The sequence below is a fragment of the Macaca fascicularis genome, chromosome 1 (genome assembly GCF_037993035.2).
Source record: "Macaca fascicularis isolate 582-1 chromosome 1, T2T-MFA8v1.1".
Lineage (NCBI taxonomy): Eukaryota > Metazoa > Chordata > Mammalia > Primates > Cercopithecidae > Macaca > Macaca fascicularis.
Genome location: NC_088375.1, coordinates 187,503,868 through 187,522,439, shown reverse-complemented (window position 1 = coordinate 187,522,439; position 18,572 = coordinate 187,503,868). Strand labels below are relative to the sequence as shown.

Below are 18,572 nucleotides of genomic sequence, written 5' to 3'. Positions count from 1 at the left end.
TAAGACCTCTTCACTAAAAAAAAAATTAAAATTAAAAAAAAATTATACTTTACAATTTCAAATTTACCTACATTTAAAAAAACAGCAGAGCTAAATTCTTCTCAGGTGTTCCTATCCAAAGCGTTTTCACTGATTTGAAAAATGTCATTGTCTTTTTTTTTGATAAAATGCAATTTTATCAAATTTTATGAAACAAAGATTTTTTTTAAAATCATGTATGGCCGGGCGCAGTGGTTCACGCCTGTAATCCCAGCACTTTGGGAGGCCAAGGCAGGTGGGTCATGAGGTCAGATGATCGAGACCATCCTGGCTAACATGGTGAAACCCCCTCTTTACTAAAAATATAAAACATTAGCCGGGCGTGGTAGCAGGCCCCTGTAGTCCCAGTTACTTGGGAGGCTGAGGCAGGAGAATGGCGTGAACCCCAGAAGTGGAGCTTGCAGCGAGCCGAGATTGCGCCACTGCACTCCAGCCTGGGCGACAGCACGAGACTTCATCCAAAAAATAAGTAAATAAATAAATAAAATCATATGTATATATGCACATTATACATGTATTTGCATAGTTGTAGGAGCAAGAAAAAAATTAAAACTACATTTCAGGTTGTTCCCACTGGTGCTGGGGAGAAAGAAAAGAACAACTGTTTTGGGGTAGGTATGTGGAGGAAGGACGTCAGTGAGGAAAGAAGGAAAAAAGACAACACTTACACACTAAACACTGTGCAAGGATATAATTAAGACAAAGAACTCCATCGAGACTAGCCTGACCAAGATGGCAAAACCCCATCTCTACTAAAAATACAAAAACTAGCCAGGCATGGTGGCGTGTGCCTGTAATCCCAGCTCCTAGTGGGGCTGAGGCAGGAGGATCGCTTGAACCTGGGAGGCAGAGGTTGCAGTGAGCTGAGATCATGCCACTGCACTCCAGCCTGGGAAACAGAAGAGACTCTGTCTCAAAAAAAAATAAAATAAAAAGACTAAGAACTCTGCAAGAGAGGTTCTGAAGAAAGGGAACGTTTCAGAATACAAGAAGTAGAGTAAGTCCAGTATAGATATACAGAAAGGTTCCAACTATTTGTTTAAGGGCAGACTGGCTAAGCGTTATATAGGGTTGACAAACTAGAGATGAAGCAGAAGCCACCGTCCAGACTTTATATTCAGCTGTATATAAAGGTTTAATTATAAGAGACTTTTCATTAGAGGCAAAAAAATAAAAGAAAAATACAATTCTATTGTAGGTTAGGATATGCATAAGATGGTTCTACTACTAACTAGCAATGTGGCATTGGGTTAAATTATTCTCTCTAATCCTCATTTTACTTACCTGTAAAACAAGAGAGCCTAGAATTCAGTTTCCAAGGTCCTTTCTAATTCTGACATTCTATAATTCTATAAAACGTCATTATGGAGAAGAGGTGCCAGTTTTTAAGAAATCATAACACCAAGAATTTAATAGAACTAGGAAAGCACAAAGCAAACCTGTGCCTGAAGTAGTCTCAGCTGTCTGTCTTGTTCTGTGAGAAACCGATATGCATCTGGAGATAGTCCCATCATTCCATTATCTGATTCAGTCTTGGGTGTGTGCATGCACACTGTGCAAAGCTGTGGGTTACATGAGTCCATATGTGAAGGTAGTCTTACCACAGGCGATGGTTCTATATTGCTGTGGGGAGAACAACTGTCCATACCTCCCTGAGGTCTCAAGGTTATAGGACTACTTGAAGAACAGAATGAATTACAGTTCAGAGCTGGACATTCACTTGGGTGAAATAATGAATGCTTTTGAAGGGCTCCAGACTGGACATCTTGAATGGATCCAACTGTGTTTGCTCCTTGCCAAGAATTTAGCGGGCTATATTGAATATGACTATGATGCTGACAACACCTGCAAACGCTTGTGGAACAGTAAGATGGCGGTGGGGGAGTAGGTATCTGAAGTTCCATTGGTCTTCCTGAATTATGGGGTGAAAAAACAAAATTGGGTGGTTGGGACTGCGGGGCAAGAGAAGACTGCCTAGAATTAAGTTTGGAGGGTCTTATAGGATACTCTTCATTTTGTACATTTCCAGCAGAAACTGTTTGGAGCTTTTCAAATATATCCGGAGATGTTCCATTATGAGAAGATGGTTTAACAGTGTTCCTACTATGGGGGTTCCCTTTCTTACAGGCAGGTGGCTGTCTTACTTTGCACTGTCTCAAAAGAGCTGGTTTATCCTGGTTTAACTGATTTGGTATTCCTCTCAAGGAAGGCTTTCCAGCTTCAACTTCTGGACTGTGTTTCTCATCATAAAGCTGGGGTTGCAAAGGCTTCAAGTGTTCCGAGTGGTTAATCAAAGGAGGATTTTCATTATTCACCATTTCCAATGGAGTAGGCAGAGGGTTTGATTCTACGAAATTGCCATCCAACACAAGTGAAAGTTCAGGAACTGATGGTTGGATCTTAGAAATCTACAAATAAGAAAGAAATAGAAAAAAAAGGTTTTAGGAGAAAATGTATACTTTACTTTCCTCAGACCAGTATTTCCCAAATTATATCTAATTACATATTAACAAGTGTTCATTCTTTATTTAGACCATCAGCAATTTTTTTCTGGGCATGTTTTATGTGCTAAGCACTAGGAATACAATTGTAAGCAAAATAAACAAGGTCCTTGCCCTAAAAGAACAAAACTAAACACTTCCCAAACTTACTTAATGGAACTCTTTTTATTAAAACACTAACACTGCTAAGATCACAGAACATAATATGAGAAACTGTTTTATACAACTTTTTAAATCCTCTCTACAAAAAATTGTCACAGCAGAATGTCTTCACAGATCTAGTAGCAAATGTTTATGTACCTTAAATAGTAAAATCTTCCAATAAATATGTCAGAATATTTCTCCACTAAGAAGTCACTCACTGTTATCCCTTCTATTGATATCAACTAAGAGTAAACAAAATACTCGCCGTGATGATTTTGGTTATAATTTGATATTAACTTTAAAAAATCCTTCCCATTACCTTTTCTTCTAAAGTAAGTAATTATACCAATTAAACAACAATTCTAAAATAACCCACAGGTTGGTAGCAATCAAAAAATTATGACAAGAATTTTAGCAATTAACCTCTGAAATCAAGTATAATGTTTTCTCAGAATATAGTGATAAAATCCAACGTCAAGCTCTAGTGATAGTATACAATGTTGAGTCTATATGGTTATTAAAAGCACCAGATTCTAAAACCAAACCTCCTGAATTAGAATCCCAGCTTTACTACTTACTAGTTGTGTGATCTTGGGTAGGCAACTTAACTAATCTATGTCTCAGTTTACTCTAGGAAGAAATACATGCTTATTACATAGATATTACACATATGTATATATGTATATATCATTACATATAACACGAATTATTACATATAACTGTGAAATACTTATATCTCTCTATATAGATATAACCATAGAGACAGAAATAGCTAGATATATCTAAGAATGATACTTAGGTTTCAGGTAGTATTATTTAGTGTTTTAACCATGAAGAGACTTAGGTCTCTAACCACAAAAGTGAATGCATTTTAAAATCAGTAATACCTTCTGACTCACTGGATGAGGACTAGGAATTGGTCTTGGAGAAAAATCTTCATCTTCAACACCAGAGTTGTGATCACGTATTGGCATTTTCCCAGGAGATAACTTTTGGGAAGACCTAAAGAATAGAAGGGGAGACCAGAAAAGCCTTCGGTAATCCAGTATTCTTTCTTCTTCTAAAATTGAATAAAGTCCTTTAATAAGTTGCAGTAGTACTCAGATCATTTAATTTAGTATCTGACAACCACAAATTATTTTATATTTCAGGCCAGTGTTAGTTGACTAGGGAAGCTGGCCCAGCCAGCCTTAATAAACTACCCTATTTACCTGATCATGGCAAGTTTAACCTTGTATTGTTAATGTCACAATAAATCAAGTCATTGGGCACCCTCTAGTTGATCACTTTGATAAATATAGAAACAAATAAGACACAGTACTTGCTGTCAAAAAATTTATAATCTAGTATTAAAGGTATTAAACACACTATATTACAAACCCTCTGTATTACAAAGGAAAACCAAATAAGGAATTATATTTTCCTATGTACTTATATTTGTGATGGGAAAATACTTTCAGAAATCAATGTACTACCCTCCCATTGAGTCAGGAATACTCATTGTATCACAGATGGCATGCCCTGGCAAAACAAAAAGTTTCTGAGTGCTGGTACCGAGTTTTAAAAGCTGAAATTAGTGTTTAAGACTAAAGATTTGGAATACTATATGCATCGGGCTTTTTCACATCCTACACTAGACAAAGTCTCAATAGGATGCGTTAGGGAAAAGAAAAGCCAGAATGAAGCTAACAGCACTCAGGATTAATGGGATCTCTAAAAAAGCATCCTGCATTCTGTTTCATACAAGTTGAATCCTACCTAGCAGGAAGAACAACAGAAACTCCAAGGCAGATTTGAAAATCAAACAGCAGAAGAGACCTTTTGCCCTAAACTCTGATTGTCTGAAGAGGCAGATCTTCACAGAGTTCTTTCTGTACAAGGTATTACAATGAAGCAGTCAAAATGTCTACATGATTATGTCTAAGCAGAAATGTGTCTCCGACAGCCCCACAAAGCTCTTCTCTGACACCCAAGACAGCTTGAGATATATAATGATATTCCAAAGCGCTCAGTGCAGCATGGACAGGAAACAAGAAATCCAGTGGCCTGAATAGGGTCAAAAGTTGCAGCAGGAACTTGCACAAATCTAACAAACACCAGATGCAAATGAAAACACCTCAGCAGATTATAGACAGATGGATGAGAATCATGTCACCCCATATCACCAGTACTGGCATACCACTGGTCCCCTCTATATTACATATAACCCCAGAGACAAGGAAATAAAGAAACCTTGAATTAGGTGAAATTTGGTGTCTATAATCCAGTAGAATAAATAGGGGCTTAAAATAGATATTAATTTCAATTACTAATTTTTTTAAGTTACATTCTTTTGTACACCTGAGTTGTGGCATGGAATTAATATCTGTTTTGTACTTAAGATGAGCACACACACAAAACTGTTGACACTGAGCAATGAAATCCATTTCTTAGGTTTTCTTTTTTGCAGGGGATTGGGGGCGGGGTGGATACCATCTCGCTCTGTCACTCAAGGCTGGAGTACAGTGCCACGACTTCAGCTCACAGCAACCTGTGCCTCCAAAGTTCAAGGATTCTTGAGCCTCAGCGTCCCAGTAGCTCGGACTACAGGCACGTGCCAGTATGCCCAACTAATTTTTGTATTTTTAGTAGACACGGGGTTTCACCACATTGGTCAGGATGGTCTCAAACTCCTGACCTCAGGTGATCCACCCACTCTGCCTCCCAAAGCGCTGGGATTACAAGCGTGAGCCACTGTGCCTGGCCTCATTTCTTAGCTTTTTTAGTACCCAAGGCAAAAAGGAAAAACTTCAGGTTGTATAGTTATAACAACAGTATTTTAGGAGAGACAAACATTTTGATAAAATTTTAAATGACTGTTCCTCATTAAAGCTTTGGCCAGAGTGGAAAACAAACAAGGTTTTTTAACGTTATTTTTTTTGAGGCAGGGTTTCACTCTATTACTTAGGCTGGAGAGCAGTTGGCGTAGCATGATCATGGCTCCCCACCTTGACTTCTTGAGCCCAAGTGATCCTCCCACCTCAGACTCCTAAGTAGCTTTTAATAATAATCTTAAAGAAAGTGCTATTGTCTCCTTAGTTTGGCTACTTCTTCCATAATTATTCAATAAATGTTGAATAAGGTCTTACAATTTAAGACAGCAAAGATGTTTCTGGCTGGGTGAGGTGGCTCAAGCCTGTAATCCTAGCACTTTGGGGGTCCAAGGCGGGTGGATCATTTGAGGTCAGGAGCTTGAGGCCAGCCTGGCTGGCCAACGTGGTGAAAACCCATCTTCACTAAAAATACAAAAATTAGCCGGGAGTGGTGATGCACACCTGTAATCCCAGCTACTTGGGAGGCTGAGGCACGAGAATTCCTTGAACCTGTGAGGTGGAGGCTGCAGTGAGCTGAGATCACACCACTGCACTCCAGCCTGGGTAACAGAGTGAGACCCTATCTCAAAAAAAAAAAAAAAAAAAAAAAAAAAAGATAAAGACTGACTTCCTGGAGGGAAAAGGAATTCTGCCAGCAGACTGCCTTTAGACTGAAACTGCAATTCTTCCCTGGGTGTCCACCCTACCAGCCTACCTGTAGACATTTTTTGTTTGTTTTTGTTTTTTCTTTGAGACACAGTCTCATTTTGTCACCCAGGCTGCAGTGCAGTGCCACGAACATGGCTCACTGAAGCTTTGACTTCCTGGGCAAATGATCCTCCCACCTCAGCCCTACAAGTAGCTGGGACTACAGGCATGTGCCACCACACCCAGCTAATTTCTGTACTTCTTTTTTGTTTTTGTAGAGGCAGGGTTTCGCCACATTGCCCAGGCTGGTCTCGAACTCCTGAGCTCAAGCAATCCTCCCGCCTCAGCCTCCCAAAGTACTGGGATTAAAGGGGTGAGCCACTGTGCTTAGCCCCCACCTGTAGACTTTGGATATGCCAAACCTTCACAAATACAGAAGTCAGTTCCTTAAAACAAATATCTCTACATACACATATCTTGTTGTTTCTGTTAATGTGGAGAACCCTAATACAAGATAGTATCTTTTTTTTTGTTTGTTTTTGAGATGGAGTCTCACTGTGTCACCCAGGATGGAGTGTAGTGGCATGCTCTCGCCTCACTACAACCTGTGCCTCTTGGGTTCAAGTGATTCTCTTGCTTCAGCCTCCTGGGTAGCTGGGATTACAGTGATGCACCACCAGGCCTGGCTAATTTTTGTATTTTTAGTAGAGACGGGGTTTCACAACATTGGCCAGGCTGGTCTCGAACTCCTGACCTCAGGTGATCTGCCTGCCTCTGCCTCCCAAAGTGCTGGAATTACAGGCATGAGCCACCAGGCCCGGCCAGAAATGTCTTCTTTACCACAAAAGGTAGAATATACTGACCCAAGAAGTCACAAGTATTTAATTAATATTCTCCAAGTGTATTTTAGAAGTTTTAAAACCTTTTTTTTTTAGGTAGGAGTTACTTTTTTTTGAGACAGGGTCTCACTCTGTTGCCGAGGCTGAAGTGCAGTGGTGCAATCTCAGCTCACTGCAACCTCCACCTCCCGTGTTCAAGCGATTCTCCCACCTCAGCCTACCGAGTAGCTGGGATTACAGGCACGCTCCACTGTGTCTGGCTAATTTTTGTATTTTTAGTCGAGATGGGGTTTCACCATGTTGGCCAGGCTGGTCTCAAACTCCTGACCTCAAGTGATCTGCCCGCCTTGAACTCCCAAAGTGCTGGGATTATAGGTGTGAGCCATCACACAGCAGCTAGTAGTTACTTTTACAGTAGTTTATCTGATAGGTCCAGATTTAAAACTATAAGGAAGCGCTGGGGACAATGGTTCACACATGTAATCCCAGCACTTTGGGAGGCCAAGGCAGAAGGATCACTTGAGGCTAGGAGCTCGAGACCAACCTGGCCAATACAGTGAGACCCCATCTTTGATTTAAATATTAAAATAAGAAACTTATAAGGAAGGAAGAACAAATGGAAAGCACTCAACAAAACAGGAAGCAGATTCTTTCTAAGCAAGATAATTTTTAACAAATACTTCTGTGTTTTTCCTATATAATACATCAACCCAAATGAAAACCATATTAGAGTTGCCATTTCATTAAAATTACTATCCAACTTCCTAATGAATATGAAGGAATGCATTTAAAGCAAAGACATTTATGGTACATAAGATTTAAAAATCGTTTCATCAGAAATAGTTTAGTTATTTTAATTACTCGCCAAAAACTAATAAATGTAATTTTCAAAAAAACATACACATAATAATAAAAAGATCTTTTACCTCTTAGTTGAAAAATTCTTGGAAGCCTTACTGAAAAACTCTGTTTCTACATTTTGGCTTTCAGCACTCAGTTCACAACGGATTGGATTTTTGTCAGGAGGTTCAACATTCTGAAATGAAGTAGGTCATATTTTGAGATCTGACTTAAATAAGAACACCAGAGAATTCTATTTAGATGAAAAGTAGCTCTGAAACACTAGATGATGGAGTGGCAGACTTCTGATTTCTGTAACTGTAACCCTCTTTTGTAAACTGTCCAGTTCCCTGCTACATAAGTGAAAAAGTTAATCACTTGTGTTATAATCACAGATTCAGTGAATATAACTATGAAATGAGAATACCATCTAAAGAATAAAATGATAAATGATATGTCTCTAAAACAGAAATAAAGTATTAGATCTCAATTAAAATGATTATATGTATAATTAAAATGCAAAAACTTCATAGCTTACATAACCTATAAATATATAAAATGTACATAGATATATTATATATTTTTATATATAACATGTATGTAATATAATGTATATATTATATCATATCAAAATATATATTTATATAAAATATATAGATTTATAACCTATACCTGATCTCAAAGAAGGTACTAAATAAGATCAGAGTGGACACACGTGGTTATTTAAAAGTATTCAGTATTTTTCTAATAAAGAATGTACTTTTATTAGTCTGAGACCTAAAATAACCAATAATTTTATTGAAAAGTAGCCTTTGAATATTTTCGTATAATGACACGTAGTTTCAAAGATCTACCTCCTCTTTTTTTTTTGATACAGAGTTTCGCTCTTGTTGCCCAGGTTAGAGTGCAACAGTGCGATCTCAGTTCACTGCAACCTCCACCTCCCAGGTTCAAGCGATTCCCCTGCCTCAGTCTCCCAAGTAGCTAGGATTACAGGCACCTGGCACCATACCCGGCTAATTTTTGTATTTTTAGTAGAGACGGGGTTTCACCATGTTATCCAGGCTGGTCTCAAACTTCTGACCTCAGGTGATCCACCCGCCTCGGCCTCCCAAAGTGCTGGGATTGGAGGTGTGAGCCACCATGCCTGGCCTAAAGATCTACTTTCTCTACGATCATCATCTAGTTGTGTTTCTAGGTATTTTATTAGATGATATAGTAACAACCTATTCTGATTCCTTAGATACATAATATAAATAATAGCCTTTAAGTATAAAAAACCATTTGTTATTCCCACACATTTTAAAAATAATAAAGTCATGGTCAGATGCAGTGGCTCACACCTATAATCCCAGCACTTTGGGAGGCTGAGGCAGGTGGATCACCTAAGGTCAGGAGTTCAAGACCAGAATGGCCAACATGGTGAAACCCCGTCTCTAATGAAAAAACAAAAATTAGCCATGCGTGATGGTGGGCTCCTGTAATCCCAGCTATTCTGGAGGCTGAGGCAGGAGAATTACTTGAACCTGGGAGGTGGAGGTTGCAGTGAGCCGAGATCACACCACTGCACTCCAGCCTGGGCAACAGAGTGAAACTCCATCTCAAAAAAAAAAAAAAAAAAAAAAAAATACAGTCAGGACAAAGAAAAGTACTGAGATCCCACAAAGTTAACCTTCACAAGTATAAAATGATATAATATATGAACTGATAGTATTCTTCAAAGATTTTAGAAAAACATGGGCAAGTTATTCTGTGGGGAACCTCTGGTTCTCTATTGTAATTTGGTTGAAGATATGATCTAAGATTTACTTAAAACATTTAACCATAAATGAATAAAGTTAACATTTAGTAAGATTATTTGTAAGTAAACAAAGCAAAATAGTTTGGATTACTATTTTAAAGGCTAAAATCTGTTGGGTTTAAACTGCCAAAGAGCAAAACCTAAACAGTCACTAATGTGCTAGGTAATCAAATCACTTACTTTGAAAAGATGTAATGTTTCCTTACTGGTTAGCAACTGAAACCGAAAGTCAGGTATCTTGCCATCACAAGGGAAGCATTCATAAAACTCAGGCTCCTTATGTGTCACAGAATAGAGAACTATGATGAAATTTCCAGATTCTGAAAAAACCCTGCACCAAAAAAATGCCATTTAATTAAAATTTAATGATAACATGATTACACTCAAATAACTTCATGTGAGTCTCCCAATCTAGTTAACAAAATGACTAAAAGGGTCCAATTTTTGTTCAAAAACTGGGGCCCACCACTTAGGAAGGCAAAAGGTGGGAGGATCGCTTGAGGCCAGGAGTTTGAGACCAGCCTGGTCAACATAGCAAGACCCCTCCTCTCTACAAAAAAAAAAAAAAAATTCTTTTACTCGGGAGGCTGAGGCAGGAGAATGGTGTGAACCTGGGAGGTGGAGTTTAGAGGGAGCTAAGATCGCGCCATTGCACTACAGCCTGGGCGACAGAGCGAGACTCCGTCTCAAAAAAAAGGCTGGGTGTGGTGGCTCAGGCCTATAATCCCAGCACTTTGGGAGGCTGAAGCAGGCGGATCACAAAGTCAAGAGATGGGGACCATCCTGGCTAACATGGTGAAACCCCATCTCTACTAAAAATACAAAAATTAGCTGGGTGTGGTGGCACATGCCTGTAGTCCCAGCTACTTGGGAAGCTGAGGCAGGAGAATCACTTGAACCTGGGAGGCGGAGGTTGCAGTGAGCCGAGATTACGCTACTGCACGCCAGCCTGGCGACACAGCGAGACTCTGTCTCAATAAAAAATAAAAATAAAAAGACAAAGTAGGCCAGTGGCTACTTAAAATAGGTGGCTCACACCTGTAATCCCAACACTTTGGGAGGCCAAGGTGGGTGGATCACCTGAGGTCAGGAGTTTGAGACCAGCCTGACCAACATGGCAAAACTCCATCTCTACTAAAAACACAAAAATTAGCCAGGCGTGATGGTGGGCGCCTGTAATCCTAGCTACTTGGGAGGCTGAGGCAGGGAGAACTGCTTGAACCCAGGAGGCAGAGGTTTCAGTGAGCCAAGATCACGCCATTGCACTCCAGCCTGGGCGACAGAGTGAAACTCTGACTAAAAAAAAAAAAGAAAGAATAAAAGAGCAATTCAAAATTAATTTTATTGAGGATTTACTGTCAATATGAACTTAAAGCATGATCAGTAATTGATAATAAAACTTAATTGTACTAAATCATAGCAAAGGACCTAAAACTAACATTTAATTTCTGCTATCTAAATATAACTAATTATCTTGAAAAGTTAAAATAAAATGTTAAAAGTAGAACTCCAAAAGCATCTGAAGAAAATACGAGTGATTTTTTTTACTTCAGTAAATATACCTGGAGTGGGTGAATCTTTTCTAAGCATGATAGAAAACAGATTAATAAATATGACTAAAAAACGGTAAGTCTGTTTGGGAAAAATACTGTTAAATGACAGTCTGGGGGGGAACTGTTGCTATATATTATAAATATATATTTCTCTATGTATTTTATATTATATATAGAGAGAGAGCTTGCTAGCACAAGCAATATGAAAAGATGCACAATCTAAGAGAAAAATGGCCAAAGACATGACTAGGCAGTTCCTGGAAGATGAGGTACTGGAAAAGATTATTTTTCATCTATCAGGTTAGCAGAGGTAAAAAGTTTAACGACAGCCCTCTACTTACCTCTCTGAGCTCATCTCCAGCTACTTTCCCCTTCCTTCACTCCTCTCTAGCTACAGTGGCCTCTTTGCTGTTCCTTGAAGATGTAACGTGATCTTTCACCCAGAGCCCTTACACTTAACACATCCTTTGCCTAGGACAGTGCCCCAGACAGCCACAAGGCTTACTCCCTCACCTCAAATCGGCCTCCCTGACTACCCATTTAAATTGCAACTCTTGGCTGGGCGCGGTGGCTCACGCCTGTAATCCCAGCACTTTGAGAGGCCGAGGCAGGCGGATCACCTGAGGTCAGGGGTTCGAGACCAGCCTGACCAATATGGAGAAACCCCTGTCTCTACTGAAAAAATACAAAATTAGAAGGGCGTGGTGGCACATGCCTGTAATCCCAGCTACTCAGGAGGCTGAGGCAGGAGAATTGCTTGAACCCGGGAGGTGGAGGTTTCTGTGAGCTGAGATTGAGCCATTGCACTCCAGCCTGGCCGACAGAGCGAGACTCCATCTCAAAAAAAATAAATAAAATAAAATAAACAAAAATACAAAGTTTAAAAATTAAAAAATAAATAAATGGCAACTCTTTACCTGCCACTATCATTCAGACACACAACATCCTCCTCTCAGGCTTTATTTTTCTCCACAGTACTCATCATCTTTTAACATACTATTTATTTTACTTATTCTGTTTATTAACTGTCTCGCAGGACTATTTTATTTTATATTTATTCATTTATTTATTTTTTTGGTCACCCAGGCTGGAGTGTAGTAGTGCGATCTCAGCTCACTGTAACCTCTGCCTCCTAGGTTCAAGTGATTCTCCTGCCTCAACCTCCCAAGTAGCTGGGATTACATGCATGCTCTACCACACCAGGCTAATTTTTGCACTTTTAGTAGAGACGGGTTTTCACCATGTTGGCCAAGCTGGTCTCTAATTCCTGTCCTCAAGTGATTCACCCACCTTGGCCTCCCAAAGTGTTGGGATTACAGGTGTGAGCCACCATGCCCGGCCTATTTTATTTTTTTAAGATAGGGTCTGTATTGTTCAGGCTGGAGTACAGTGGCACAATCATGGCTCATTGCAGCCTGAACTCCTGGGCTCAAGCAATCTTCCCATATCAGCCTCCTGCTGGGACTACAGGCATGTGTCATTACACCCAGCTAACTTTTTTTCTTTTTTTTTGGTAGAGACAAAGTCTTGCTATGGTACCCAGGCTGGTCTGGAACTCCTGGCCTCAAGCGATCCTCCTGTCTCAGCCTTCCAAAGTCCCAAAGTACTGGGCTTACAGACATGAGACACCATGCCTGGTCTGGGGACCTTTATTTTGTTTGCTCTCATCCCCAATATCGTAAACATAATAGATATAATAGGTGCTCAATAAATAAATAAATAAATATTTCTTTCACAGTGTTAGCACAGGTAGAGAGAAAAAGGCACTCTCGTGTACTGCTGGAAAAATTATGAACTGGTACAGTCTTTTTGAAGGGCAATTTGGCAATATCTACCAAATTTTAAATTACACACTCTTTGGCCTAGAAAAAAACACTTTTAGAAATTTATCCTACAAATATACTAGCATATGCACACAAAGATGTATGCATAAAATGTTCAGTCGACCACTATCTGCAAGACAAAAGGGCCAGTTGTTTTTAAAATACAGTATGTACTATATACTCTTTAGTTGTAAAATATGTATATTAAATATGTATATGCCAAGATGTAGTGATCTCCAAGGTATAATTTATACAGAAAAAAGCAACATAAAGAAAAGAAAGGATGCTATGGTTTAATTTTTACAGGCCAGGAAAAGGTGATACTTGTCTATGATGAATATTGAAATACTGACTATTTCAGGAAGGAAGCACAAGATATCACTTAACAGTGACTGTCTCTGAGAAGGGGGTCTAGGGAAATGGGGAGGAAGAGAGATCTATTCTATTGTAGATATTTACATATGTCAATTTATTACTATGTGCTTGTATTGCCTTTTCAATATAGTTTTTTTAAATCCTTTATAGCCACCTAAGGTAGATAAAAACAGACCTTCTCATTTAATAGATAAAGAAGGTGAGAGACAAATACTGACATTTGTCTCTTACCTTCTTTATCTATTAAGAGTTGAGGTTAAAAGTAAAGTTTCCCTAACTATTAATTCCAATGTTTAGGCTTCAGTTCCAGGAAGAAATTAAAAATCTTGTCTCAAGTATTTCTTTGTGTATTAGTAGTAACACTGTGTAACTTAATAAAACACCTGTAAGGTAACAAATTCAAACTCATTTGCAGTCATTTCACTGAAAGTTAACTTCCTTAATTACAAAATAGGATGCTACAGTAGACAATCTCTATGGTTTTTTTCCACCCCTAAAAGGTTTGTGTTTTGTGGTTAGGCAAGTGAATTCCTTCGTATTTCCAGGTATACTGCAACCTCATCTTTTTTAAATCTGGTTTTATTCTCATTTAATATAAGGTTTGTTTTTTCTTAATGTACATGTTTATTTATAAGTATTGTAAAAGGTTAAGGCATTACGTGAATTTTAAATGGGACCATAAACGATGAATGGGGGAAAGGATCAAAATAAAATACTACAGAATAAAATATCACTTGCCTTTCTTGAACAGAAGAATTGAATATGTATCGCAAACAGCAAGCCCATACCTGAGGACTATAGATATGTATAATTCCAGACAGCCAACTAAAAGAAAAAACTAGAAATTAAAAACCATAGTCACTTACATATATAGCATACTTTACATTCTTCCTAAGATAATAAGGTAGATGTATGGCTTTTATCTGCCATACATTAAAGAGCCTTACTAATAAGAAATCTAAAAACGTGCCGATAATTAAGAGGAAGAATATATAGACATCTGTATCTATATAACTATATCGATATATATAGACAGACATATAGATATATATTGAGAGAGAGAGAAGGACAGAGAGCAAGCACATGTATCTCTGTCATCTTCTACCTGAGATGTGGGAAAGAAAATGGTTAACAGACATGAAAGCAGTATACTAGAATGAATTAGCTTGGACTGGAAAGAATGGGCTGAAGTAGTACAGACTAGTTTGTAGCCTAAAACTACTTCACGGCCGGGCGCAGTGGCTCATGCCTGTAATCCTAGCACTTTGGGAGGCCGAGGCAGGGGGATCACCTGAGGTCAGGAGTTCAAGACTGGCCTGGCCAAGATGGAGAAACCCCATCTCTAATAAAAATACAAAATTAGCCAGGTGTGGTGGTACATGCCTGTAATCCCAGCTACTCGGGAGGCTGAGGTAGGAGAATCACTTGAACCCAGGAGGTAGAGGTTGCAGTGAGCCGAGATCCTGCCATTGCACTCTAGTCTGGGCAACAAGAGTGAAACTTTGTCTCAAAAAAAAAAAAACTACTTCACAGAGTTGCTGAGGATTAAATGCTGTAACATATACAGGTAATCAGAAACAGAGAAGGCTCTTAATATTTACTTAAGCATCAACAATCCATTGCCTATACGAGGACTGTAGCAAACTATAAGTAGATTTCATGATCCAGAGAACATCTGTGCATTCTCATTCACTTTGCATGTGCCATTCTCTCACATGGGTTCCCTTCCCCATCAATCTTCCCTTCTACTATCCAAACAATTAAAAGTCTAGTTCAAGTTTGTCTTCTCTAGGAAAATGCTCCCTATCATATCTTTCTTACAAATACTAAGTGTGGGCCGGGCGCGGTGGCTCAAGCCTGTAATCCCAGCACTTTGGGAGGCCGAGACGGGAGGATCACGAGGTCAGGAGATCGAGACCATCCTGGCTAACACGGTGAAACCCTGTCTCTACTAAAAAATACAAAAAAACTAGCCGGGTGAGGTGGCGGGCGCCTGTAGTCCCAGCTACTCAGGAGGCTGAGGCAGGAGAATGGTGTGAACCCGGGAGGCGGAGCTTGCAGTGAGCTGAGATCCGGCCACAGCACTCCAGCCTGGGTGACAGAGAGAGACTCCGTCTCAAAAAAAAAAAAAAAAAAACAAATACTAAGTGTGCACTTTCTATACTGGTCATTTTATAGTAAATCATATTCTTTATTTTTCTGTGTATGAATATTTGAATGTTTTATCACCTCACTTTGATTTTACATTATTTAAGAAGCTTTCAACCTCAACACATTATCAAGCATAACACTGTATATAGTAAGTACTCAATACTGAAAGAATATAAATTTCTAAATATTCTGTCTAGATATCAACTCAGATGGCTTGAGCCCAGGAGTTCCAGACCAGCCTGGGTAACATGGCGAAAGTCCGCCTCTACAAAGTATACAAAACCTAGCCAGGCGTGGTAGCTGGTGCCTGTGGTCCTAGCTATTCAGGAGGCTGAAGTAGGAGGATCACCTGAACCCCAGAGATTGAGGCTGCAGTGAGTCATGATTGTGCCACTGCACTCCAGCCTGTGTGTGTATATATATATATATATACACACACACACACACACGGGTCTATATATATATACACACACTCACATATATATATAAATTAAACACATAAATATCATTAACTACTAAAGAGAAGACCATTAACACTAAAGGAGTTTCTGCAAGATTGCCTGACAGTAGATTTTAAATGGTATTATTATGAGCCGTGAGTTCTTTAGGGTGACTTAAGGATGAGTGGTAGTGAGAGAATATTGAAGAAATAGGGCTCTAAGGCTTCACCTTCAACTAGGAGAATTCAACTTTTATTTTTTATATTTTTTGAGATGCAGTTTCACTCTTGTTGCCCAAGCTGGAGTGCAATGGCACAATCTCAGCTCACTGCAACCTCCACCTCCTGGGTTCAAGTGATTCTCCTGCCTCAGCCTCCCGAGTAGCTGGCATTACAGGCACACACCACCATGCCCGGCTAATTTTTTGTATTTTTAGTAGAAACGGGGTTTCACCATGTTATCCAGGCTGGCCTTGAACTCCTGACCTCAGGTGATCCACCCACCTTGGCCTCCAAAAATGCTGGGATTATAGGCATGAGCCACTGTGCCCAGCCATAGAACTAAACTTTTATCTGTTTTATATATTAGAGTTCCTCCTAGGGTTGGGCAAAATCTGGCCAAGCACGATAGTTCACGCCTGTAATCCAAGCACTTTGGGAGGCTGAGGCGGGTAAATCACTTGAGGCCAGGGGTTCGAGACCAGCCTGGCCAACATGGTAAAACCCCATCTCTACTAAAAGAACAAAAATTAGCCAGGCACAGTGATGCATGCCTGTAATCCCAGCTACTTGGGAGGGTGAGGCATGAGAATCACTTGAACCTAGGGGATGGAGACTGCAGTGTGCCAAGATCTCTCCGCTGCACTCCAGTCTGGGCACACAGTGAGACTCCATCTCAAAAAAAAAAAGATTGGGCAAAATCTTATTTTAGCTGATTCTAATAGTAAAATAAGAAAACCTGACAACCACTTATCTTTGTGGCTTTATAAAATGATGTAAATAGTTATAGTACAACTGAGTCACACGCTTATCATATACATTTGAACATTTGGCTGATAAGGTTTTCATAAATAATGTAATACTTACATTCCCACTAATGGTAGAGAATAAACCTTGGGATCAGATTCCAACAAAAGTAACAATTTGCGTGTTTCATCCATGGTAAGATATCTAAACAGAAGACATTCATGTGAAAATAACTGAAATTATGTACTTTTTACCTAAAAGACATAATCTAGATGCTGAAGCATACTTTAGAAAGTGGAGATAATTCAAATGAACATTGTCTTGCACACACAAAAGAAACACAACAGAAACTTTGTACTGACTCAGTAAAAAGACTCTGGTAAGAGGAAGAGATTAAAGAGATTTAATACCTTAAAACTTCCATCTATCAATTAAAAGACATTGAAGATTATACAACTTTTTAAAAAAGTTTTGCTCTACAACTTTACTTACAATTTACTTTAATCAAGAGTGTTAACATTAAGGCAGACAATTTCAGAACCAAATAGGTTTCCTTGGAAGAACTGAATTCCCTATTACTGGAAAATGTTCATGCATCCAAGTGATTTGACAAGACTGCAACAGATGTGACTTCTAAGTGAAGGAGGCTGAATTAGGAGAGGTATAATCAACCCTCCATGTGCCACATTCCTCCAACCACTGTCAAAGGACTTTGGAACCATCATGATAAAACCCAAAAGCTCACTCTTCCCTAAAAGGACATTACACTATATTTATATTTTATTTATTATTGACAGTAAGTTATAAGAATACAAAAAAACCAAAATAGAATTGTTTATTTTATTGTTATATCTTTCTTCGAAAACAATGCCATTAGTGGGCCAGAAGTGGTGGCTCATGCCTGTAATCCCAGCACTTTGGGAGGCTGAGGCGGGCAGATCACTTGAGGTCAGGAGTTCAAGACCAGCATGGCCAACATGGCAAAACCCCCATCTCTACTGAAAATACAAAAAAAAATTAGCTGGTCATTGTGGCACACGCCTGTAATCCCAGCTACTTGGGGAGGCTGGGGCAGGAGAATGAATCACTTGAACCCAGGAAGTGGAGGTTGCAGTGAGCTGAGATCGCACCACTGCATTTCAGCCTGGGCGACACAGTGAGACTCCATCTCAAAAACAGAAAACAAAATGCCATTATTGATATAAAGCCTTGGTATTACCACTGATGATATATTTTATTGCTCTAATAACACTAAAACACAAAGACAATACATTTGTCAGGTCTTGTGACAAGAATATTAAGCCTGAGTTGGCCTAAGATTTACATATCAACAATGACACAGCTGCTTTGAAAGTTCTCCCTCATGTCTTGCTCATCTGATAAATTTCTACTCCTTAAAAGAATTAGTTCAGGCGGCCGGGCACGGTGGCTCACGTCTGTAATCCCAGCACTTTGGAAGGCTGAGGCAGGTGGATCACGAGGTCAGGAGTTCAAGACAAGTCTGGCTAAGATGGTGAAACCCCATCTCTACTAAAAATACAAAAATTAGCCGGGTGTGGTGGCGGGCGCCTGTAATCCCAGCTACTTGGGAGGCTAAGGCA

General features: G+C 39.3%; 1 protein-coding gene across 10 annotated transcripts in view; it reads right to left on the bottom strand.

Annotated features, from left to right (window-relative positions):
* Nucleotides 1-18,572, bottom strand: part of STIL (STIL centriolar assembly protein) — an 80,241-nt gene that overhangs the window by 29,151 nt on the left and 32,518 nt on the right. For 6 of the 10 annotated variants that reach the window (XM_045371391.3, XM_045371397.3, XM_045371406.3 and 3 more), the window contains 6 exons: nucleotides 17,092-17,175; nucleotides 14,154-14,240; nucleotides 9,845-9,995; nucleotides 7,950-8,059; nucleotides 3,572-3,686; nucleotides 1,479-2,447 (listed from right to left, as the gene is read on the bottom strand). In XM_045371391.3, coding sequence (XP_045227326.2) covers nucleotides 1,479-2,447; nucleotides 3,572-3,686; nucleotides 7,950-8,059; nucleotides 9,845-9,995; nucleotides 14,154-14,240; nucleotides 17,092-17,175 — 1,516 coding nt within the window. Of the gene's footprint in view, nucleotides 1-1,478; nucleotides 2,448-3,571; nucleotides 3,687-7,949; nucleotides 8,060-9,844; nucleotides 9,996-11,932; nucleotides 14,082-14,153; nucleotides 14,241-17,091; nucleotides 17,176-18,572 lie in introns of those variants that run through there. The other 4 variants (XM_045371402.3, XM_074007425.1, XM_074007428.1 and 1 more) reach the window with 2 other exon arrangements.